This window comes from Somniosus microcephalus, chromosome 7, assembly GCF_052327205.1.
Source record: "Somniosus microcephalus isolate GS21.2 chromosome 7, FLI_Smic_1.0, whole genome shotgun sequence".
In the NCBI taxonomy this organism is placed as follows: Eukaryota; Metazoa; Chordata; class Chondrichthyes; order Squaliformes; family Somniosidae; genus Somniosus; species Somniosus microcephalus.
The window spans coordinates 146,497,745-146,523,731 of record NC_140993.1 but is presented as its reverse complement, the minus strand read 5'-3'; the positions used below and the strand labels follow the sequence as shown (position 1 = coordinate 146,523,731).

General features: G+C 42.1%; 1 protein-coding gene across 1 annotated transcript; it reads right to left on the bottom strand.

The window, feature by feature from the left end:
- Nucleotides 1-269: 269 nt before the first annotated feature.
- bhlhe22 (basic helix-loop-helix family, member e22) lies at nucleotides 270-2,947 on the bottom strand. The gene has a single exon (XM_085992120.1). It carries the CDS (start codon nucleotides 2,328-2,330, stop codon nucleotides 1,482-1,484), a length of 849 nt encoding a protein of 282 aa, XP_085848246.1. The 5' UTR covers nucleotides 2,331-2,947; the 3' UTR covers nucleotides 270-1,481.
- Nucleotides 2,948-25,987: the final 23,040 nt, after the last annotated feature.

Sequence of the window (25,987 nt, the reverse complement as noted above, 5' to 3'; positions counted from 1 at the left end):
GAACTGGCTCTAAGCATTCAAAAATGATTCAAGAAATAACCGGGAAAAGGGAATTATGCAAATTCCCATCAAGCGAAGAGTACAATTCAGATCCACACCATATGTCGTTATTCAACATTTTGTTCAGTCACGCCCTCCAATATTTTTCCTTTAAAGATGTTTCTTTTTTCTTCTTCGAAATGATAGATTCGTAAGGAGGGTTTGAATCGGAGTCTATCGGATGGACAGCCTATCAGAATCTCTCGAAAGGCCTTGCTTTTGTACCAGTGATGATAATTTCTTTACCGATTTCCCTCGTGCAGCGATTATTTCACTAAAAAAGCCATTACTACGGTATTATGTCACACTTTTAAGTCTTCACATGATGAATTATCCAACCATTGCCACTCATGCTACTTTTTAATTGCTTATGAAACAGAAATTGAATAGATGTCGTTTGTTCAAAATATGTTTAATAAATTTGTCTTCCAACACGGATAACACATACAAATGGCTATATATTATAATCAGGGCCAGACTTGTACATCATCACTCTCATACATCAGGAGCTGCCAACAGACCCTTTAAGGGAGGCAGTAGCACCAACTTGTCAACCAGAGTTCGCACAAACTGCAAATCAAACACACGACAGCAGTAAAAACATCGGAAGTCCGTTCTATACATACTTTATATGATATTTATATATTTATATGTTGCAGATGGACAGGCACTGTGCCGTCATGCAAACAAAAAGCTCACTTTGGCTAAATAGCGTTTTTGTCATAAGAAACGTAACAAAAATATTTTAACACATCTTAATCTGTACAGAGACTTGAAACACAAATAAAACCGTGAAATGTTACAGTATCATAAACCCCTTTTCCTATAAAAACCCAACTCGTTCACAGTTAAGAAATAAATTGACATCTAACTCCTTTGTCACAATAAATAATTGTTTTCCGAGCTTCCTTTCCATTACCTTTCCAATTGTGATAATCAAATCAGAAAACAAAAAAGGAACACAAGTTCTATGGCCGTTTGTTACTATTTCTACTCCGGGGACAGTTTTGAGAGCACATTGTTAACGAATGCAGTCTGGAATTTAGCTGTATCGCGGCCGTAATCACAGCAGACAGATTTTTAGAAAGCACTGGATGAAGCTAATACAAATAGTCCATAGTAGCTACTAACACCGATGGAACCTCTGAACCAACAAATATTGCTGAGGCTAGGCAGTTTTAACGCGTAGAGTTGTTCAAATCAACCCTTCAAGATGAAAAGATAGTCCCCCTCCAAAACAAAAACTCTTCTTGTTGATCCTCTCCCCGGCTCCTCGCCCAAACTTTTCCAACAGTATTTATGTACAAAGAATCAATTCTAGACACAACCTCCAAACAACAACAAAGTCCGTCCCAGTGACTTTAGTCTCGTTCTGTTGTTGATTTCCAATTGGTTTTTTTTGCCCCTCGCGATGGAAATTGTTATTGTTCCTTTTTATTGAATTAAGGCTTGTCGCTGCACTGTTTGCAGAGACTGGACGTGACATTGTTGTAAAGAGCGGCGGTGGCGGCGCACTTGTCGGGACAGCTGGCCGCCGCAGCCGCCGCCGCCGCCAAGCCGCTGGCCGTGAAGCTGTAGCCGCCGGCCGCCGCTTGCTCGTAGGCGCCCAAGCTGGGGGTGAGGGCGGTGGCGGAGGACGGCAGCGCTGCCGGCAAGCTCTGGCCCTGGTTGAGATACGCCACCAGCCTCCTCATCTCCTCCAGCGCCTGAGCCTGCATCAGGATGTAGTTCTTGGCCAGCAGCAGAGTGGCGATCTTGGAGAGCTTCCTGACGGACGGGCTGTGCGCGTAAGGGATCACCGACCTCAGCTCGTCCAGCGCGTCGTTTAAATCGTGCATCCGCCTCCTCTCCCGGGCGTTGATGCTGAGCCGCAGGGCTCGCTGCTCCTTGTTCTTCTTGGTGGCCGGCCCTCCGTCTCCTTTGGCCATCGCCGCCAGCGAGCTGCCCCGCTCCGAGCCGCTCTCCCGCATCAGCATCAGCTCGCAGCGCTCATCGCTGTCGTCGTCCAGGCTCTGATCCCCGCCGCTGCTCTCCCGGCAGGAGGTGACATGCTGATCCGAGTACTGCCCGCTGCCCGCTCGGACACCCCCTCCGCCGTCTCCCCCCGGCTGCTGATGGACCGGCTCGGGGTCCGCTTGCTCGAAGCAGACCATCGGGGACGGGGGGTCGGGCAGTGACAGCTCGATAGCGGCGGCCGGGCGGAAAGTGCTCTCCAGCCTTTTGGAGGAGGCGCTGAGAGTTTGGTGAAAAAGATCCTCTTGTGGTCCATTGAGGTGGAGGCTCCTTTCCATTCTCGCCAGCTCAAGTCCGTTGGCTGTGATTTTGTTGTTTTTGCATAAACTACTCTTTGAATATCTCAAGTTGTCCTCTCCTTGATCTTTTCACCACTTGATCGTGATGTCTGCACTTTTTTTAACCCTGTGATCTGTCGCGATGTGCTGCTGCTGCTGCTGATGATGATGGTGATGATGATGAGCACCTCGTAACGCTTATCTGCTTGGATTCACCTTCAAGATATTTCCGTGGCGATCAGCAGACGGGAGGCTTTTACATCATTATCTCCGAGCAGGTTATTATGAAGGGTTGCCTGTTGGGACCGAGCGTCCACCAATCAGGTTAACGTTTTAATTAATAGGATTAAAACGGTAACAAACAATCCAGCCGGCGAGATATACCCCTCTCCCCCTCTCTCCAACTGCACTGTCTGGATGGCTACAAGCTTCCCAGCACTCGACTCCAAAATGTACACATATAAGATTTTTATATCTAAGAAAACACAAGCTTACAGAGTGGCGCTTGGTCCATTATTCCTCCAGCCATCTGTATACACAACTTAACGCATATGTTTTCAAGGCTTTTTGTCCCGTTAGAAACCGAACAAATGCCTCCCGCTGACATGTGTGGCGACTTTCAGCCATCAGTGAGCACACTTAATGCTCCAGTTCTACAAGTCAGCTCCCCATCTCTTAGACAGGAATCAGACATAGCTGGGAAATAGAAAACAAGAGGAGGAAACTGCCGAGCTATATTTATGCATTTTTCCCGGAGCTGAATAGAAACAGTACAAACTCATTTCACAGTTCTGACTTCTTCTGTTTGATTTTAATCTTCCTCGATGGCACCGAGCGTTTAGTAGCAGCTTTTCATTCTTGTGACATCAATCTAAAGTAATATTCCATAACACCTCCAGCAAATCAATCTTATGTGTCAGAATAACTGGAGGTACGATTGTATTTGTTCCCCCGTTTCATTAAAAACCTTTTAATTGTGTCTTTCAGAGTTGGCCCCAGGTGTTCGAGTCTTTTCATTACATTTTGGTCTAATGTGATGAAATTCTAATTCTCGCCTTCCATATGGTTAAATTTTTCCGCTGAGAATTGGTGGAAAAGAGAGAATTTATTAATCTTCCTAATCTATTCCACAACGCAGAGCTCTTGCCTGTTGTTGGAAGATATGGTAACAGTTGGATCTATTTGATGTATCAATGATCGCAGTTATCCGGCAGGAATATGGGAAGTTTATCATTGGGAGTTGCAAATGAATAATGTAACCTGTAAGAGTTGAAACAGTGCAGATATTATAATATTTGCATGTTTTGAACGTTAGACGAGGATAGCTCAGATGACATTAACTATCCGTCTATGAAAGAGCTCATATAGTTGTCTTCATTGGCAGGGAGCTGCTATTTTATGCAAAGATGTTATCTCATCATTTATAGCAATTCAAACAGTTGAAACCCACTGTATAAAACGATCCACTAAACCCCGGAATCCTGGAGCGAAACCTTCTTGTAGTTAAAGTGATATTTCTATTTCATTCTTTGAAAGATGGGTTGGTCTTTTTGTTGCTGGATTTCACTATCCGATTCCTTGTTCCTAAATACAGAGGCACTTGCTGTTCCAGAGCATCGTAGGCAGATTAACCTCTACAATCATTTTCAAACACCATGAGCCTTGATGCGACTGAATGAATAAAAAGGACAACTGGAGACAACTTCGACCTTTTGTTATAAAGAACAGTAAAACTGAAAAATTATTCCAGACTTTTTGCAGGACAATGTCAGCAGAATATACAATACATGAATCGAGTCAATATTGTTCAGGACTAATCAGACGAGAATCTTTTATGAACTTTGATGCTTCCTCCATGTCAATTGGTTAATTGATCAATAGAAGGCTCATAATGAGAGTTAAAGAGAGAAATAGGGAGAAAGAAATAGGGAGAAAGAAACAGGGAGAAAAAAAACAAGAAATAAAAGCAACAATATGCTGTGAAATAATTGGAGAGATTGTCCAGAAAACTCCAGAAAAGTTCAATGAATTTATTGCATTTTGAAGCAAAGTCAAGCGAATGGCTGGAAAAGTCCAGACAGGTTCTAAGGATTTCCTGTTTTCTTTTAATTTCCTTTCTTTATGGAACTCTGTTTGTTTTACTTGTCAGGTCAGTCAAGACCCGCAGAGTAAAAATACAGTTTGATGTTTGCGACAGAATTGTTCTCCAGAACCTTTTTGTTGTTTCTTGTTTCAGATTTCCGGGCTTTGCAGTTTTTTGGGGGGCTTTTTGTTTGCTTAACTTGTCCTTCGATATTAAACCTGTGCCTGTGACTTGTACAAATCTGGTTGCTGCAAAAGAATGGCACAATCCAATATAAGAGCGACAATTGAGATTACAATTTTGGTTTATGTACAACTGGTTGGAGCCCAGTGGCAATTTACCATCGCAACAACAGGTATCAGCAGTAACTTTTCATCGTTATATTTGTTTCCTCATTAGGTTGAAATAAAAGTGCCCCTTTCCCCGTATGAAACTGACAATGTGTAGCTCTGGTATTAAATAAAGCTACATAAGAGTACATTTACAACAGGACATATTTTCTGTTAACGAGCTCGTATTTGCTGGTAGATTATTACGTTATCTTCGATCTTACCTTAATTTGAACTAACCAGTTATTAATGATCGAGTTTACACATTTTAGTGATAGACAGTGAAAAAATGAATTAAAATCGCCGCTGACTAATTTAAACTTTGTTATTATTATTCGCTATTAATATTAGCGAATCCTATGATATTAATTAATATTCTGCGCTAGGATGTTCGGCGCATTTCAAAAGGTATTTTGCATTTTCCTTGTTTCCCTGCGTGCAAAAAAGTGTGCAGCAAAGCAATTGTAATACCTATTTCTTTGCTGTCAGTAAATATTTTCAAAACAACGTCACAGCGTTTTAAAATCATAATCAATTGTTGTAATTGAAAGTCAAGTGATTTGACATTTCTCCTTTGGGATTACAATACCCGAACTTGGAAAGTAGGCTGCATTTAGTGAAAGATGTAACAGCTGATAAGCCGTGTTTGACAGTGAAGTGATTTTTATAAAATAAAGGCATTTTTACATGTTTTTATGACAACGGAGGACTGCAGATGAAATGACGCACCTTGTAGCATGACACTGACTGACTGCAATTACAGTACATCCGTTGTAACACTGGAAACTTTTCCTAAATTTATACATATAGGTGTAAAATATTGCAAACGGAAAAAGCAATTCCACCATAAAAATACTTATTAGATGCAAATGTCGTGAATGTTTATTTCTTTATAAACTACAGGGTCATTACTCTGCCTTGTTCATCTGCCCTGTGGTAATATTTGGCTAATGTGAACACATGTTGCCTAAACAGCGAGATCAGCCTGTCATAATAGGGAAGTAGATTTATACAGTAGCATTAGTATTAACAACCTGGTAACATTTAATGCAGGGAAAGTTAGATTTAAACATGACCCTGTGATAGCAACAATAATCAACTCAAGTTTGGCAGTGCACTAACTAACCTGGGTCTATTTTCCTGAAGGGACTCTTTCTTATTTTGCATAAGTGTCCCCAAATTAACTGGATGTCTTCATCCTGTGCATCATATAAAGAATCATGATAATTTAGCCCAGATCTGTAGAAAATCATGCCATCATCATATTAAACACTAGAGTAAAAAACAATCCCCATCAGCAATGGACTCCCTGTGGTACAGTAATGCTGCCACTAATGTCACCGCAGTGGGGTTCTATATTTCTGTTACATCTCTATATGCATCTCCATACAACTGAGGACACGAGGTACATAATAACTTGAATAATACCAGAATCTCTATCAAAGCACTGTTAAATCAGCCATGGACTTAGCACTGCAGTTGTAATAAATGCTGTTATCCCTGTCAACAAAGGTGTATCATATAAAACAATCTATTATTTTAGAATCTTAAGAGTTAAGGGTCAGAGTGGTGCTTTGTCTGAATTTTGTACTGCTGATGGGAAGCAAAATCTAATTTTCAATCAAAGTAGAAATATTGAGATGATCCTCAGGGATCTACTTATCGGATCACTAACGGTCTCAGAGGAAAACCCCTTATTGGATTAGATCAGCTAGTATTAAAGAGTTAGAACAAAGTAGATATTTTGTACACACATAAGAGGAATTTGTTTAATTGATATGTTGTTGTTATTACACATTCAAGTCCATATAGTTGAGGCTGAGCAAAAGATGGAGGGATATGAGTATCTTTTCGGTCAATTTTTTTTAGCTTGTATAGTTATTGATTACAAGACTGTTTAATATGTTTCAGACAAAAGAAAGAAGTGTGAATATTGGAAATCAGAAATAAAGGCAGAAAATACTGGATATACACTACAGGGCTGCGAGCTTTTGAAAAGAGAAAACACAGGTTAAAGTTTCAGGTGAAGTTCAGACTCTTATGAAATCTCCACCAGATACATGAATCTGGTTTTTCCTTTTACAGATGTTGATGGATCTGTTTGTGTTTTTTCAGCATTTTTTATTTTGTTAATGATTAATATGCTTGTGAACCATAATACAGTTTGAAATAACTATACCAAAAGTAGAAACATGTAATACAGTACTTGCACAGAGATGAGACAAATTTGGCCCTACTTAAGAAGATGTGCCTCAAGGAGCTGGGACCCAGAAGTGTGAATATAGTTGCATGTTATGGAGCCATGGTGATGTCCCATAGAGATCCGCGTATTTGTGAAGACAATCCTGGGGCTATGTGTGTAGTGTTGATAATAAATGTGTTAAATCTGATAAGTGTTAACTGGAGTGCGGTGACAGCTACAAATTAGCCAAAAGAATAACTTCCATTTTCAGCACTTCTGTACATATCTCTGTGGCCCAAAAGGTCAAAGAAGAATGCATCTGCTTCTTGTGATCCAGATGTTGGGAATGAATGAAGGAAGCAAGTGAAATTCTTGTTGGGGAGAGAGTGGGTGCGATCACAGGGCAGGGACATGATCAGGCCAGATCAAGCTACAAGAAATCACAGAAGGCTCATTTGGCACCTCGGGATAAGGCTAAGGCATGCCCAGGAACAAAAAAAATGAGCAGGCAGTTTTTATACTGCTAAATGGCACTTTCTTGGAGATAAACATAGATCCATGACAGCCTGAGTGGAGCAATTTATTACCAGCTAACAATCATTATTAATGGCTTAACTCATGTGTTAAAGTGTTTGGAACATGCAGTCTTTTGCTTATTGATTTTTTAAAACTACTTTCCGCGTGTACTCTTTATTTTTTTCAGTTTCCCGTAACAATTTTACTTAATTTCTTCTGTTGCTTTCTGTTGCTCTGTTTGTCCTCACCAGGCCTTCTGCCACTTCTCATTTCCTCTTTCCACATGCTCTCTCACTGTGTTAAAATGTGTGGAGTACTATATACTATTGATAATTGATATATCTTTATGCATTTACAGCCTAAGCAAATGCAAAATAATTATAGAAAAATCTATAAACTGTTGAGTTAGAACGTCTTATGTGTTATATTACTTATATATAACATTCAGGACCTGTAGAATTGCCAACATGCAGTCTATCGGTTAACAATTGCAACAGTAGTCATTTGAAAGAAACATAATGGGCCAGAATTTACTATAAAATGAATGGTGAAGCTAATGGTGCTCACTGTTATTTATGTGCAAATCGTACAGCGACTTCTGGTGAGTGCAGATGCACAGTTAAATGCAAAAATTCGGAAGTTGCTGACCGAGATGCTCTGCTCCTTCATAAACTGTGCAAAATCGGCATCTTGCTGTCTGGCTCCCCATTCAAATGTACTGAACAGCATGAAGATCCTGTACTTCCATCGTAGATATGGACTAAATCACCACAAAAAGTTAGGGCTTGTCCATTTCAGTGTAAGTACCTTTTTTAACAACGTGGTGAGTCTTAATTACTGCCAAACAACTGGCACTGAAAATTAACTTTTACAAATGTGGAGTCTCATTCCTTCAGATTTTAATTGTTGGTGAAGATTTAAAAGAAAAAATGTAAATTACAATTTTTTTACTTTTTCTTTCTGTCTCTTTTTTCTCTCTCTCTTAATCCATTCTTTCCTTCCCTCTATTTTGTTTTCTGTACCTGATTTGATATTGAATTCACTATATTAACTTACATTTCCTGGTTCAGACTCTGTGCTGCTCATTAACAGTACTTCAGTCTGATGAGTTAAGAAGACACACAGCTGCTTGTCCTTTTCACACAGGTCCCAGACGCCCTGCAGAGGACGCTGTGCCATTTGGATCTCTAACTTCCAGCAACTTCCAGTGCAAACCCGGAACTTGCGATCTGTCAAGGTTTGCCTTGACAGACCATATGAATCGACCCAAAAATCACTTTCGCTGGTGTAGAGTTGGGCTATTTGCCCAACTACTGCCCAGCAAATGCCCATGAAATACTTATGCCTGGTAAAAGCAGGCATAGGGCCTGTTTTCACCAGTGTAAGGGTTAATACACTGTTAAATTAAAAATTAAAAAAATTAAAAATCATCCACAAACATTTAAAATTAGTTTATGTACATTTTGGCCCAGATTAAAATGTTTAAAATTATTTTTCAAAAAATTTAATTTTTATTGTAAATGCTTCATTAAAGGGACTTTTAATTACATTTGAAAGGGGTAACATTTATTTTTATTCCAGTTATATAAATTATTTAATTATCTGGGGATTCCTCATATGCTTATGGGGATTCTGTTCATAAATGGAATCTCCATAAGCATATGAGGAACCCTCCTTTCTGATAGGAGGACCTAGCCCTGGCTTCTGAATTGCCTGCGTTCCTGGGATCTGTGGGCCTTTATGCAGGCATACACCTGCAGGCCCAACACTCAAAGTCTCTGAAGCCCAGGAGCCAGCAGGTAGGTTCGGATTTCTTTTTCGGGTCGGAGGCCTACTCCGGAGGTACGCTGCTGACTGCAAATTCCGCCCCATAAAAATTAAAAGGGCAAGGGCAGGTCTAACAAACGGCGGACGCCTTTCATTCGCCAGCTATAGTAAATTTTTGTCCATTATATTTTTGCAGTTCAATTGTCCATGATTCATGATAAGGTTTCTATCTGTAGTTTGTCTGTAGGTTACATATATCAAAGCATTTCCAGCATTTTATATATCAAAGCTGCCTCATCCCATAATGTTTGTTATTGAAATCAGAATTGCTCACCCAGATAAACAGCTCCTGCAACAATAACAACAAATAAACATGATTGAAATTGCTTATTAAAAAAAATTAGTGAAGGGTTTTTTGTATTGAATAGGAAACACTGCTTTCTTTTTAATTTATTTGGTGCTTACACAGCCAGCCACCATATCCTTACACTGTGGGATGAAGGTTTAATCTTTCATTCCTCTGCTGTTCTAATTTCAGTAAAACAGCTGCAGAGAGACACTAAACAGAGGCCAAATGCCTCACTTATGAGCAAAAGGAAAATTGGATGTGGAGTCTCCAATAAACAGCTTCCACATGTCTCCCAGAACTAACAGTAGTTTTGACAATGCCTGGCAGTAAACTGCCTGCCCACAGTTTTGGATGAAAGAAATGCATGGGTGGGTGGAGGGGATGGAATCATTAAGGGAAGAAAATTAGAAACAAAAGGTTCTCCTATCTTATAAGAGAAAAAGTTCCTCTCACCCCCACACCCCAGCAAGAAATTGAGCAAAGATAATCTATTGTGCAATTATTCTTTGATATCTATGGGAGTATTCAATGGTTATGAAAGAACTGTCACTTGGGAGAAAGTAGTTTAGTTGCAGCTATAAAGAAATATTTGATACAACCTGCCCAATCACTCAGCAGGTAAATGCTCATATAGTGCTCAGCAATACAGAGCAGGGAAATTTCTGGTCTGTGCTGAGTTGGCTGTTCTTAGCCAAGATGGTCATAGGAATACTGCAGATGTCTTCAGCATCCCTGTGCTCGCTGACCTACATTGGCTCCCGGTCCGGCAACACCTCGATTTACAAATTCTCATCCTTGTTTTCAAATCCTTCCATGGCCTCATCCCTCCCTATTTCTGTAATCTCTTCCAGCCCTACAACCGTCTGAGATCTCTGCACTCCTCCAATTCTGGCCTCTTACGGATCCTCGCTTTTAATGGCTCCACCATTGGCAGCTATGCCTTCAGCTGCCTAGGCCCTAGGCGCTGGAATTCCTGCCCTAAGTCTCTCTGCTTCTCTACCTTGCTCTTCTCCTGTAAGATGCTCCTTAAAACCTACCTATTTGAGCAAGCTTTTGGTCACCTGTCCTAATATCTCCTTATGTGGCTCGGTGTCAAATTTTGTTTAATAATGCACCTATGAAGCGCGTTGGGAAGTTTTACTATGTTAAAGTCGCTATATAAATGCAAGTTGTTGTAGATGAGGAGAGGAGAACTCTTTCTGATCAATATTCAGTAATCCTAGCTGGAAAGTGCATGTGTGGGAGATAGGATTGGGCACAGCTTTGGTGCTTTCCCCTTTGCAAAATGGTCTCAAATAGCCTATTGACATTTATTGGTTAGGGTCCAATGGGAAGAATGATCACTTGGGCACATATGGGAAAGTATCGCAGTATAAGTGAGTATCTTCCAGTGAGGAGGGAAGAAAAGGAGAAAGTGTATAAAATATCCAAATATTTTGAATTACAAGTCTTAATTAGATTCTGATGTCTTAAAATGAGAACCAGTTATATTGTTAGCTTTTATTTACTCATCCCACGTGACCTTATTTGCTCAGCTGTGCCCGAGAGTAAATTGGTTTGATGTAAGGTGCATAGGCATATTGACAACTACAAGTTCAATATTTAGCCAAATTGGCTTTGATTATCTTCAATAAAAGAAGCTAACAGTTTCTATAATTTTACATTGGATTTGAGGATGCTCCATCACCAAGTTGATTCTTTAGCAAACTTCCTTCTTCTTGCAAATGCTTATTAATTGCAAATAAATGGCAATTTTTGGTGAAAGGAATCAAACTGGCTAGTAGAAAGTATTTTTAATTTAAAAAGCAGACAGCCATGCCTTGGAAGAATGTTTTGACACATTTTATTAACCAGTTCAGTACACCCACGTTGTGATTTCACTTGTTACAGCCCATATTGACTCCACACAGTTATAATAATGATGCCATCTGGTGTCTTCCCAGCACCTGGGATTATAGTAGAAACAATGACAAATGGTGGCTTTTGTAGTGAATGAGATAAAAAGCCAGGACACATTGAATATTGTAAAGTGAGTCGATTATATCAGCAGTAACCCGAAGACTCAGTCACTAAGATATACATTATGAATTTATATTTAAGTGTTATGAACGTGAACTGTCTAAGAAATATATAGTCATTCATAAGCTGAAAACATGATATTCAATAGTCTGCAGCTTGTTAGGGAAGATCAAAGAGTGTCCATGACAACACACATTGTACATGTTTTTTTGGAAGGAGGGGGTCGAGAGCCAAATCATATTTTCTCATTCCACATTTTTTGGTGTTGCTAAGGCACTTATTGAAGCCAGTATTACCTAGAAATTCTAATAACATTTATACTGTATATATATGTATCATTGGAAAGTGGTTTTAGCTTTGCAAAATTCTGCAGTTTTACTGTAGCCAAACCAGCACGAGTTTGGGGATTGGCTTCAGGTGTTGGACCACCTTGAGGAGGTAGACCTTGAAGCCAGACATTGCTCTGGCTACACTTAGGATGGCAGTATAACTGAAATCAGTACAACACCAACTTGTTAAGGTAGTCTGTTGGACTGTCTTCATATTCCTAATGTTAAAAAAGTGCAGACAGGACTGTTGGCTCTTTTCTAACTAAAAAAAAGCACACTTGCAAAGCTCTGATTTCCCAAAATAGAGAATGGTTTGGCGCTGGTAGTATAGAATAAAATTCACCAATCCCACACTCCAAAGAGACATAGCTACAACACTCTCTGACCCATGCTCCCTTTAAGCATAGCTCCCCATTTAATTTAGTCCTACCAACTCACACCATTCTATAACTACAGAATTTATTCAAAAGTAGATATCTCCAACTATGTTTGAACTATAATGAGGCAAATCCATGAAAATCAGTTCTCCTGAACCTTTGCTTCATCTTATGTCTCTTATGTTTAAGCCTGCACATACATTTCTTTCTACACTTAGCTCATATGTCAACAAGGACCTGTAAGAGAGAGAGATTGCAGTGGTTGCCTTCATTTCACCATTGATGGTAAAGTTCTCCACCACCTTGGTCGTAACCTTTGAAACTCTCTATTTAAATCTCTCAGCTTCTCCACCTCTCTCTCTCTACCTTTAATGTTCTCCTCAAAACCAATTTCTTTGACCATGCTTTTGATCACCCTTCTTAATCTTTACCATCTGGCTCGATGCCCAGTTCCATTACATCTATTTGTGAAGTGCCTTGGGATGTTCCTTACATTAAGAATAAAAGAACATAAGAAATAGGAGCAGGACTAGGCCATTTGGCCCTTTGAACCTGCTCCGCCATTCAATAAGATCATGGCTGATCTTCTACCTCATCTCCACTTTCCTGAACTATCCCCATATCCCTTGATTCCCTTAATAATCAAAAATCTATTGATCTCTATCTTGAATATACTCAACAACTGAGCCTCCACAGCCCTCTGGGGTAGAAAATTCCAAAGATTCACCACCCTCTGAGTGAAGGAATTTCTCCTCATCTCAGTCCTAAAGGGCCGACCCCTTATTCTGAGACTGTGACCCCTGGTTCTAGACTCCCCAGCCAGGGGAAACATCCTCCCAGCATCTATCCTGTCAAGCCCTGTAAGAATTTTGTATGTTTCAATGAGATCACCTCTCATTCCTCTAAACTCTAGAGAATATAGGCCTAGTCTATTCAATCTCTCCTCATAGGACAATCCTCCCATCCCAGGAATCAGTTTGGTGAATCTTCGTTGCACTCCCCCTATGGCAAGTATATCCTTCCTTAGGTAAGGAGACCAAAACTGTACACAATACTCCAGCTGTGGTCTCACCAGAGCCCTATATAATTGCAGTAAGACGTCTTTGCTGTTACACTCAAATCCTCTTGTAATAAAGGCCAATATACCATTTGCTTTCCAATTGCTTGCTGTTAACTTTCAGTGATTCATGTACAAGGACACCCAGGTCCCTCTGAACACCAACATTTCCCAACCTCTCACCACTTAAAAATACTCTGCTTTTCTATTTTTCCTACCAAAGTGGATAACTTCACATTTCTCCACATTATATTCCATTTGCCATGTTCTTGCCCACTCACTTAGCCTGTCTATATCCCCTTGAAGCCTCTTTGCATCCTCCTCACAACTTACATTCCCACCCAGCTTTGTATCATCAGCAAACTTGAATATATTACATTTGGTCCCCTCATCCAAATCATTGATGTAGATTGTGAATAACTGAGGCCCAAGCACTGATCTTTGCGGTACCCAACTAGTTACAGCCTGCCAACCCAAAAATGACCCATTTATTCCTACTCTCTGTTTTGATGGTATATAAATGCAAGTTATTGTTGTTACCCTAAAGCAGAGTTTTTGGTGGCTGATCCTGAAACATCTTTCCAATGCCCCTGCTGTTTTAACTTCAAATATCTTGACGAAATGAAGAAGAAAATCAGTGGTTGTACAGACGTGGGTTTATCATGGTGCAATTGAATAGCTAAACAATCATTACAGTAGTTAGTGCAAAAACTTTTATAAGTGGAGAAGAAGCATGCACAGCAATGTCCCACAACCAACAGTGCGATGAATGACCAGTTAATCTGTTTTGGTGGTTTTAGTTGAGGGAAAATACTAATGAGGATACCAGGAGAATTCCCAGGACTTCTTCAAATACTACCATGGGAGCTTTAACATCCAGCTGGACAGGTAGGTAGGTCCTCAGGTTAATGCTCTCAACTAAAGGACAGCCCAACACAACACTTCCATGGCACTGCAGTGGAAGGTTAGCATAGATTATGTGCTCATATCCTGGAACATGGCTTGAAGCCATAACTTTTTAACTCAAAGGCAAGAGTAATCCCAACTGAGTTAAACACACACTTTGGGGGGAATTTTTCGGGGGGGTCAGTGGACACGTTTGGTGGTGAGTCAGGTGGGAAAAAAAATTTTTGACAGCAGGTAGGGAACCCGCTGTCAACCCGCCACCATGCTAGTTTCCCAGATATCGGGTCTGTCATCGCTGAACAGTCCTGATGCCAAGCGGCAGGGCAGGCAATTTAGATGATTAAGAGCTTGTTAGCAGGTACTTAAAATCTATTTTAAGCTCACCTTTAAATTTTAAGAGTTTGCTCATGGGTCGGGGATCATGTCAGCTAAGCAGGTCGGGATTTGTGTCAGCATGGGATTATTTCCTAACTTGACAGCTGCAAATGTACTATAAAAGCTCCCATTTCATAGCTGTTCACTTTCCAACATCAGAAGCTGTTGCTTACTGCATTTGGAAGACAGATTGAGCTTTATGCAGCTTGCAAGTGTTTGGAGCAAACTCCCTATCCAGTGTCACCTCATTGGAACAACCACTCTCACCATCGACAGATTGCTTCTGTCATCTGAAGTTCACCTGCCATCTATTCCATCAGCATCGGTGCCCTTGAAACTTTCTCAACTTGGTCCTCAGAATCCCACCACGATAAGCCCCAGCACCAGCAGCACCAGGCACACCAGCAGGCACCAACAACAACACCAACCTTCTCCGCAATCAACTGATGCTGCACAGGACACAGAGCATCGGCACCCGAGCACATTGCTGCCTGGGAGGCCAGGGATGGCCTCACCATGGCCAGATTTACTTCACTTGATGCTGTACACCCTGGCTGCCACATGATCCGCCAGGTTGGCACCACTCCACACCAACATCATAAAACATCCCTACAATGCCCAAGCCATTCCTTTCACACTCATCGCTGTTATGTCTCACCATTCACTTCAACTCATTAAGCCACTTCCAAAGGTGCACACAGATCTGTCCAAGAACGCAAAGTGTTGAAAATAAAGATTTCATTGTTTGACAGCACATTAACAGAAACTTCACATGAACAGTGTCTACCCTTGTGTGTTGTTACTTGGTATGATTGGACTAGGATGAGGGTGAGTGTGAGAGGTGGCTAGTGAGATGGGGAAGTGATAATGTAGATAGAGAGGGATGGGTGGAGGTGCAAGGTAAGTTGGTGTGAGTAAGGATGTGCAGGAGTAGGGTAAGGAAGACAGAGTGATGGGGATGCGATGAGTGGCACAGGAGGATGAGGTTGAGTGTGGCTTTGCAGTAATGTTTTGTGATCTACTGAGATCATTGAAAGGTTTGTGCCACTTCAGCCTGGTCCTTCTAACAACATCCCTGCTTGTGTCCTCCTGTGCAATGTGCAACCAGGCTGCGTTGGTCTCCTGGGGAGGTCTCTTCCGCCCATGGGAAGGGAACAGAACCTCCCTGCATGCTGTGACTCCCTCCATAAGCATATGGAGGGAGTCATGGGAGAGCCTGGGTGCAGCTGTGTACCTCTGTGCAGTGCTCATCAGTGTTTGCAGCACCTCAATGGTGTAGAACACCGACAACACAACTGTCAAAATCAATTTGCGCATGGTCCCTTTAAGGAAACTAGCAGATGACACATTATCAAGTGACGTCATCAGACCTGCTTCCTTTAATTGGCTGGGAAATGCGCTGGGCAGGCTTAACAAGCCCAATCAGCGTAAGATCACTTTGGACAGCGGGCTGGAGCCAGCAGCGGGGTCGCATCCCGCCACCGACCCTGGCCGCACCGGACCCACCAAGGTAGGGGAAATCGCGGCAATTGTGTTTTAAATAATAATAGAGCAAAAAGTCCAGGTGACTATGCTATACCATGACAAAGTAATGAACAGAAAGATTATACGCTTTAGTGTTATAATAGGCAGAACTTTCAACTTTGGTGGGGGTGGTGTCGGATTGGCCACCCTCATCCAATTTTCTTTTGCATTAACTTCACTCACATGCAGAAATATGCTTCCTGTACCCCTCTAAATCTGCACTGCGATACATGAATAATTCTGTAAATGATAGGGCCTATAAAATGTGTGTGCTATTTTACTATTGTTAAACAGTTCTTTTAATTTTTTTCTGCTCATCAAGGTGAGGGACATTAGTGCTGGGGAATAGATCCCTACCCAGTGTCAGCATCAGCACCAAGTTCTCCCAGGCCAGGTATAGCACAAAGCTCCATTTACTCTGTCCCATAAACATGTCTCAGCCGAGTATTCCCGACTGATCAGAATGAGAATTTATCCATTCCCACACCAGCCATCCATTCATCTGAGTGTTATGTTCATTAATGTAAGAAATCACACAACACCAGGTTATAGTCCAACAGCTTTATTTGAAATCACAAGCTTTCGGAGCGCTGCTCCTTCGTCAGGTGAAGTGGAGAGATGCATAAAAACACAACTTATATAGTCAGAGAATAATGTCAGATGTTTACAGGTAATCTTTCTAACTGCCATTTATCACACCTCGGCAGAGAGATAATCACAGCAATCAAAGGTGTAAATGGTGTCCAAACAGGTCAGTCAGGAAAACATTACATCAAAGAACAATGAGGTGGGGTCACAAGGGGTCAAATGTTGCAGATGCTGGGGTCTGTATGAAAAACAAAAAAACAGACAAAAATTTTTTTTTTGCTAGAGATCACAGCAGGTCCGGCCACATCTGTGTGGAGAGAACAAGCCAATGATGACTCGAGTCTGGATGACCCTACGTCAGGTGGGGTTACATGTAGCGTGACATGAAACCAAGATCCCGGTTGAGGCCGTCCTCATGGGTGCGGAACTTGGATATCAGTTTCTGCTCGACGATTTTGCTTTGTCGTGTGTCTCAAAGGCCGCCTTGGAGAATGCTTACCCGAAGATCGGAGGCTGAATGCCCTTGACTGCTGAAGTGTTCCCCGACTGGGAGGGAACACGCCTGCCTGGCGATTGTTGCGCGGTGTCCGTTCATCCATTGTTGCAGTGTCTGCATGGTCTTGCTGATGTACCATGCTCGGGGGCATCCTTTCCTGCAACGTATGAGGTAGACAACGTTGGCCGAGTCACATGAGTATGTACCATGTACCTGGTGGGTGGTGTCCTCACGTGTGATGATGGTATCTGTGTTGATGATCTGACATGTCTTGCAGAGGTTGCTGTGGCAGGGTTGTGTGGTGTCGTGGTTGCTGTTCTCCTGAAAGCTGGGTAATTTGCTGTGAACGATGGTCTGTTTGAGGTTAGGCGGCTGTTTGAAGGCGAGTAGTGGAGGTGTGGGGATGGCCTTAGCGAGGTGTTCGTCGTCATCGGTGACATGTTGAAGGCTGCGAAGAACATGGCGTAGTTTCTCCGCTCCGGGGAAGTACTGGACGAGGAAGGGTACTCTGTTGGTTCTGTCCCGCGTTTGTCTTCTGAGGAGGTCTATGCGATTTTTCGCTGTGGCCCGTCGGAACTGTTGATCGACGAGTCGAGCATCATATCCTATTCTTACAAGGGCGTCTTTCAGCGTCTGTAGGTGTCCATCGCGTTCCTTCTCGTCTGAGCAGACAAAATGTTTTTTGTCTGTTTTTTTGTTTTTCATACAGACCCCAACATCTGCAACATTTGACCCCTTGTGACCCCACCTCATTGTTCTTTGATGTAATGTTTTCCTGACTGACCTGTTTGGACACCATTTACACCTTTGATTGCTGTGATTATCTCTCTGCCGAGGTGTGATAAATGGCAGTTAGAAAGATTACCTGTAAACATCTGACATTATTCTCTGCCTATATAAGCTGTGTTTTTATGCATCTCTCCACTTCACCTGATGAAGGAGCAGCGCTCCGAAAGCTTGTGATATCAAAAAAAGCTGTTGGACTATAATCTGGTGTTGTGTGATTTCTTACATTTGTCCACCACAGTCCAACACCGGCATCTCCACACCATGTTCATTAATAACTAATCGTTTTTATTAAGAACAGCTAGCTTTTGCTCGACACTTTATTGAGCACATGTGGACTAGATACAGTATCTGTAGAGGCCTCCATCTTGACTGCTGCCTTGTGGGTAGCCTGGTGCATCGTGGGTAGCCCACTCTTATATATATACAACACCACCTAGTGTACCATTCCAGAATGACAGGTTACTGATCATTACATCACCCTTTCTTTGAGGTTAAACAAAATCAGTATCAATCAATATCAATCAATCATAACAACATAAACATCTTCAACAGTCAATACATTTTCAATATAGTTTTCTTTGTACTCAAAGATTAAGTCTATCAGGCTTTTTTACTTCACATGTGGATCTTCTCAGCACAGGTAAGTCTGATGTGTTTTCATGAGAGCCTGTATGTGTATTTGTGTTAGATTGTTCTGGTGGTGAGTGACAAGATTCAGTTGCGGCATTGTCATCGATTTGCTCTTCGATAGTCTCTTGTGTTTTTAGGAGGGAACGGCGGTTCCTCCTGAGAATCTGTCCGACCTCAGTTCTAACAGTGTATGACCTTGGCCCTACATCCTCAAGAACTGTAGCTTTCCTGTTCCATGCATCTGGATCTTCAATCCTGACAACATCATCCTTTGTCAATGGTTTCAGAGTTTTGGATGACTTGTCATAGTATGATTTCTGTTTCAGCTTTAACAGTTGAAGTCTCTGTCTCAGTTCCTTACTCTGCTTTTCTTTTGCACAGCAGGGTAGCGTGGTACGCAACTTGCGACCCATTAGGAGTTCAGCAGGTGAAGAACCAGAGTCTAAAGGTAAGGCTCGGTAGCTCAGCAGGGCGAGATAAGGATCAGACTTGCTTTCTGTCACTTTCTTCAGTAGCTGCTTGAGAACTTGAACACCTTTCTCTGCCTTACCATTCGACTGAGCATACAAAGGACTGGATGTGATGTGTTGAAAGTCATAATTTGCTGCAAACTGTTGCCACTCCTTACAGTTGAAGCACGGACCATTGTCGCTAATGGCAATCCTGGGAATTCCATGTCTGGCGAAGATGGATTTCACATGCATTATGACACTGCTTGCTGTGGTGCTTGAGAGCAGCGCCATCTCAGGATAGTTAGAATAGTAGTCAATCACTATTAGATAGTCTTTACCATTTAAATGAAAAAGGTCCATACCAACCTTTTGCCATGGTGCTGTTGGTATGTCAGCTACTATCATTTGTTCCTTTGCTTGTTTGTTTTGGTATTTCTGACATGTCTCACATTTGCCTATCATGTTCTCAATGTCCTTATTTATGCCAGGCCAATAAACAGTGTCTCTTGCTCTCCTTTTGCATTTTTCAATTCCGAGGTGTCCCTCATGAATCCTTTTGAGCATGTCTTGACGTAGAGCCTGTGGAATGACTATTCTGTTCTGTTTTAGTAATAGTCCACTTGCGACACTCAATTCTGACCTTATGTGAAAATATTTTGGACAGGAACCTTTTGGCCAAGCATGATGAATGTTCTCTATTACTGTTTGTAATACTGTATCTTTTACTGTTTCTTCTGCTATTTGCTTTGATTTTGTGTCTGACACGGGCAGCGCAACAGTGACCATACTCACATGAACATCCACGTCTTCTTCAGTAGAGCTCACGTGACTCATTGTGGGTGCTCGGGATAGTGCATCTGCTAACACTATGTATTTGCCTGGTGTGTAGATCAGTTCAAAGTCATATCGTTGCAGCTTCATCATGAGTCATTGAATCCTTGGAGACATCTCATTCAGGTTCTTTTTTATGATGGCAACCAGTGGACTGTGGTTTGTCTCAACTGTGAAGGTGGGAAGTCCATATATGTAGCCATGAAACTTTTCTAGTCCAACTACCAAGCCTAGACATTCCTTTTCAATCTGGGCGTATCGACACTCAGTATCAGTCATAGACCTGGAGGCATAGGCAACAGGCTTCCAATCTTCACCCTCTGATTGTAGCAAGACCGCACCTAGGCCATCTTTTGATGCATCCGTTGACACTTTGATTCTTTTTGTTGGGTCAAAGAAGGTGAGTACAGGTGTGGTTGTCAGCACTGTTTTGAGGTTTATCCACTCTTGTTCATGCCTTTCTGTCCATGCGAACTCATTTGTTTTAAGTAGCAGGTCTCGCAGACAGGCTGTCTTGGCTGACAAGTTAAGAATGAACTTTCCAATGAAGTTTATCATCCCCATGATGCGTAGCACTCCTTGTTTGTCAGTGGGTCGGGGCATTTTGTGTATGGCATTTACTTTTTCCATATCTGGCTCTATTCCTTTACCAGATAGATTATCTCCTAGGAAAGTGACTTCCTGGACGCCAAACTGACACTTGGCTTTGTTGAGCTTCAGTCCATTCTGGCGTATGCTCTGTAGCACTTTAGTCAGTCTCTCATTGTGTTCTTTCAGTGTGGAGCCCCAGATGATGATGTCATCAACATAGACCCGAAATCCTTCCAGACCTTCAATTATGTGTTCCGTCGCTCTATGAAAGATTTCAGATGCAGATATTATCCCAAAAGGCATTCTGAGGAAACAATACCTGCCAAATGGTGTGCTGATGGTACAGTATTTGGTGCTCTCGTCATCCAGTTTTAGTTGCCAAAATCCTTGTGAGGCATCGAGCTTTGTAAAGTATCTGGCACCTGACATTTCACTGGTGATTTCTTCTCACTTTGGAATCTGGTAGTGTTCACGTTTTATGTTTGCATTTAAGTCCTTTGGATCCATGCATGTTCTTAGATCATTGTTCTTTTTCTTTACACATACCATGGAGTTAACCCAGTCTGTTGGCTCTTCGACTTTCCTGATGACTCCTAGTGTGGTCATTCTGTCCAGTTCATTCTTGAGCCGGTCACGCAGGGGTGCTGGAACTCTTCGTGGAGCATGTACCACTGGCTGAGCATCCTCCTTTAGCTGGATCTTGTTAGTGAATGGTAGAACTCCAAATCCTTTGAACACTTCCTGGAAATTATTCACTACAGAATCCAGCGAGTCATCTGGTCTGCTTATGGCACAGTTTATACGGTAGACTCTCTTGACCAGTTCTAAGTCCTCACAAGCTTTGTCACCCAGTAGTGAATCAAGTCCTTCAGCCACAATAGACAACGTGAGATGATGCACTTTGTCTTTGACTGTCACTTTAAGTCTGCATACACCTAAGCTATCTATTTTCTGTCCATTATAGTCCTTCAGTAGTACTGACTTTTTTGTATTTTGGGCTTTTCTTTCATATTGTTAATGTCACTCATACTGATTAAGTTTGCTTTTGCCCCAGTGTCTACTTTCAATGTAACTAATGCTCCATTTACCTGCAGTGGGATCATCCATTTGTCCTCTTTTACTGCATTAACTTTATGTTCAGCATTGTTAATTCCTGAGGGCTGCACATTTTCTGTATCCTTTTTGATATTGTCACATGACACCATTCCTACAAAACATGTCTCACTTAAATCAGTGTCCTCAATCACATTAACTCGTTGCCCTTTCTTTGTTTTTACATTTGAAAAGCATTGTTTGGCAAAGTGATTCTTTCCATTACACTTTGTGCACATTTTTCCAAACGCTGGGCATTGTCTTAACTGGTGTTTGTAACCACAGTGTTTACAATTAAAAATTTCATCCTCCGATTGCTTTTCATTTCTGTTCTGCCCACGTTTCTTCCCCTTGTAGGACACAGCACCGACAGCAGCATTATCACTCATTACAATCGCATCATTATTGATTTCACTGAAAGTCTCCGTGTGCTTTCGAGCTAGCTCGCTGGCTTGGCATATTTTCACAGCAATTTCCAATGTTAGTTCGGTTTCTCTCAACAGACGTTCCCTGACTTTTTTTATCATGAATACCAAACACAATCTGGTCACGAATCATGGATGCTTTCAGCTCAGAGAAATTACATGTCTGTGCTTTCAGTTTCAGATCAGTCATAAAGCTATCAAAAGTCTCATTTTGCTGCTGTGTCCGAGAACAGAAGATGTACCTCTCATAGGTTTCATTCTTTTTGGGAGAACAATGTGTATCAAACTTCTTTAGCACATCGTCTAATTTTTCTCTGTTCTCCTCTGGATTAAATACAAATGTATTAAATACCTCTATCGCCTGTGGGCCTGCAACCGTGAGCAGCAATGCTCTTTTCCTTGCATCTGGCTTCGTACCGTACCCAATGGCAGCAATGTAGAGTTCGAATTGTTGTTTAAAAGTCTGCCAATTGTAGTCGATATTTCCTGTGAGTTTCAAACGCTCTGGTGGCTTCAAATTCTCCATGTCGCATTGCACAATATTCAGCAGATCTTACCAATCCTGGTACCATGTTATGTTCATTAATAACTAGTCATTTTTATTAAGAACAGCTAGCTTTTGCTAGACACTTTATTGAGCACATGTGGACTAGGTACAGTGTCTGTAGAGGCCTCCATCTTGACTGCTGCCTTGTGGGTAGCCTGGTGCATCATGGGTAGCCCACTCTTATATACATACAGCACCACCTAGTGTACCATTCCAGAATGACAGGTTACTGATCATTACATTGAGTAAGACTGCCAATTAGTGCTGGATTAGGGATGATTTTCTGCTGTAGGCCCATTCCCACTAGGAATTCGATGAAGACTGCCCAAACCTACTTCACATAGGACTCTTGCAGTTAGAAGAAACTTTCATCCCATCAGTCTGAGTTGGATTTGAACCCAGGTCATAGTCGTAAAAAGTTAGTCTCTAACCTACTGTGCCATTCATGTTTCAGTGAGTCAGTTTTCAACCATGTAGAACTGACGTACACCAGGGCACAAAAATTGCTCTCATGTCTCCTGTTTTATGTCTTTAACATACAAATGCATGTAGAAAGTACTTTAGTCACAAGAAAAGATGTTGTTCAATATTCTGAAGTCATTAATCATCCTTGGCTCCTTCATTCAAGCGTAACTCAGACCTGTAAGCCCCAATTAGCTTCCCAACTATTACAACCTCCAAACCCATAGATACAAAAAACAACTTGATGTATAACACAGTACAATTTATAGCATTGATGTTTTTGACATAAAAACAGTTGTTTTTAAGATATTATTGCTTATTGATAGCCAATACGAAAAGTATTAATAATGAAGCTTTATGCAGATTAGTTTGAACCCTGAGTGAGTTTCGGGCAGGCAGGTGTCATAGAGTCATAGTCATAGAGTCATAACGGCACAGAAGGAGGCCATTCAGCCCATCGAGTCCGTGCCGGCTCTCTGTAGAGCAATCCAGTCAGTCCCATTCCCCCGCTCTATCCCCGTAGCCCTGCAAGTTTATTTCCCTCAAGTGCCTATCCAGTCTCCCCTTGAAAACATTGAGTGTCTCCGCTTCCACCACTTCCGTCGGCAGCGAGTTCCAGGTCCTCACCACTCGCTGTGTAAAAAAGATTTTCCTCACATCCCCCCTGTATCTCTTGCTTAAAACCTTAAATTGGTGTCCCCTCATCCTTGTACCATCAAGGAGGTGGGGTGAATGCAAAATGCACTCACTGGCCTAAGTTTGAGGCCCCGGGTATTTTAACTCCTGGGCCATGGAGGGAGTGCAGCGAAGATTCACCAGGCTGATACCTGGGATGGCAGGAATGACGTATGAGGAGAGATTGTGTCAATTGGGCTTATACTCACTGGAGTTTAGAAGATTGAGAGGGGATCTCATCGGAACCTATAAAATTCTGTCAGGTCTGGACAGACTAGATGCAGAAAGGATGTTTCTGATGGCCGGGGAGTCCAGAACCAGGGGTCATAGTCTAAGGATAAGGGGTAGGCCATTTAGGACTGAAATGAGGAGGAATTTCTTCACCCAGAGAGTGGTGAACCTGTAGAATTCTCTGCCACAGAGGGCGGTGGAGGCCAGTTCATTAAATATATTCAAGAAAGAGTTGGATATATTTCTTGAGGCTAAAGGGATCAAGGGCTATGTGGAGAAAGCAGGGACAGGGTACTGAATTTGGATGATCAGCCATGATCTCATTGAATGGCGGAGCAGGCTCAAAGGGCCGATTGGCCTACTCCTGCTCCTATCTTCTATGTTTCTATGTTTCAGCTACATGCCACCAGTCACCTGCCCGTCTGAAACAGGCAGAGAGCAGCAGCTGGTCGTCGGGCAGGAGAAGAAGTTTGGGTGGCAAGAGGTCATCAGCTGGCATAAGGGAAGGCTCACCGACAAGCAGGTAAGTTACAGGGTGGAGGTTTCGGGAGGGTCCTGTGGAAGGGAAGAAGGGAGGAGAGACTGCAACTTTTCTTGTGGGGCTCAGAGGAGTATTCCTGTTCCTCTCAGCCCCACAAAGGAAAGTTTTTCACTTGCCTTGAAGGATCTCTTCTATCTGCATACCAGCTGCAGACCTGCTTCAGCCTGGCAGGAAAGCAGCGATGGCTCCCTCGCTCTGGTCCCAGTTAAAAGGCAATCGGGATCCTTTTGATATATTAGGACCCTGATTTGCATTCACTTTAGGCGGGCACCTCGTCTGCTTGCAGAATGTTACAGGTTAAAATGGGAAGTGGAGCAAAAGTGTTGAGTTTCGAGTGGGTAAGTAACCTACTCGTTTTTAACGGCTCTGAACTTTCCACTGAGTGGGCAGGCTAAAATCGACCTCTAAAATTTGTAAAGGTCTCGGAAAAGAATCAGAACCAAAAATAGATTAACTTAAAGATCTCTGAAAAGTATGCTTTATAGAAATGCTGAAGGAAGGCCCTGGTATAGCTTTAGTAAAAGCTACATTTTATTTGAGCTACTGGACAAAGGTCTTTCAGTGCCCAGTAAATACATTTTGAACACAACCTTCACAATTAGTTAATAAACATCTTTCTACCTTGAGCCAAAGTGTGATTGCAGTGAAATGCCGCCCAGCACAATTCAGTTGCTGCACAGCCCAATCATGATATAATAACTATTAATCAAGTTGCCCACCCGACTTGGCTATTGAGCAGGCCTCGAAATGGCTGGCCAGTGCTCTCACCCGAAACAGACAGAAACCTTGTTTAAGTATTTAAACCGTGGTCCTATGCCAGTTGTAGGACCCTAACTCAACTTTCAGGTACCAATGGGGCCGAGTGTGTGCCATGCTCTGCTCAGTGGTACCGGATGTACAGAGACCTAATTAGTGGTCTTTAACGGCACCGCTGTAGGCCGCTTCAAAAATGGGGCAAAACTCTCAATGCCACTGATTTTAGTGGGGTCAGGAGGAGCATTAATCTTCCCACCCACCCCCAGTCACCCCGTAGCCTCCTCCTCATGTTTGTGCTCCCCCTTAAGGGTTAACATCCAGCTTGACTCCGCAAAGGAGCCCCTGGATTTCCTGCTTCACCCCACCTTGGCTGGCAAACTGCCTGTCAGTGCTCTTTGAGCACCTGGAGATTGCTGAACAAATTCAAAAGGAGGATTGACCATGAAAATGGTTCAGGCCTGTTGCTAATCCTACTGGAGTGGAGTGTTGAGGGGTGAGGGTGGGGATGGGGGGCATTGCAATTGCATCACTCACCATTCACTCAGTGTGTAATATAATTGAAAATCATCCCCAGACTTGTGGTACAAACAATCTATTATAGAGAGGTGTAATATAAGCTGTATTTTGATCGAGGAGGTTAACCTGTACAACTTACTGACCGCTATACTGCTCATTTATGAATTATCAAAGCATTCACTCATATTGCCGCTTAAATAGGAAATGAGAGCACTGAAGGAA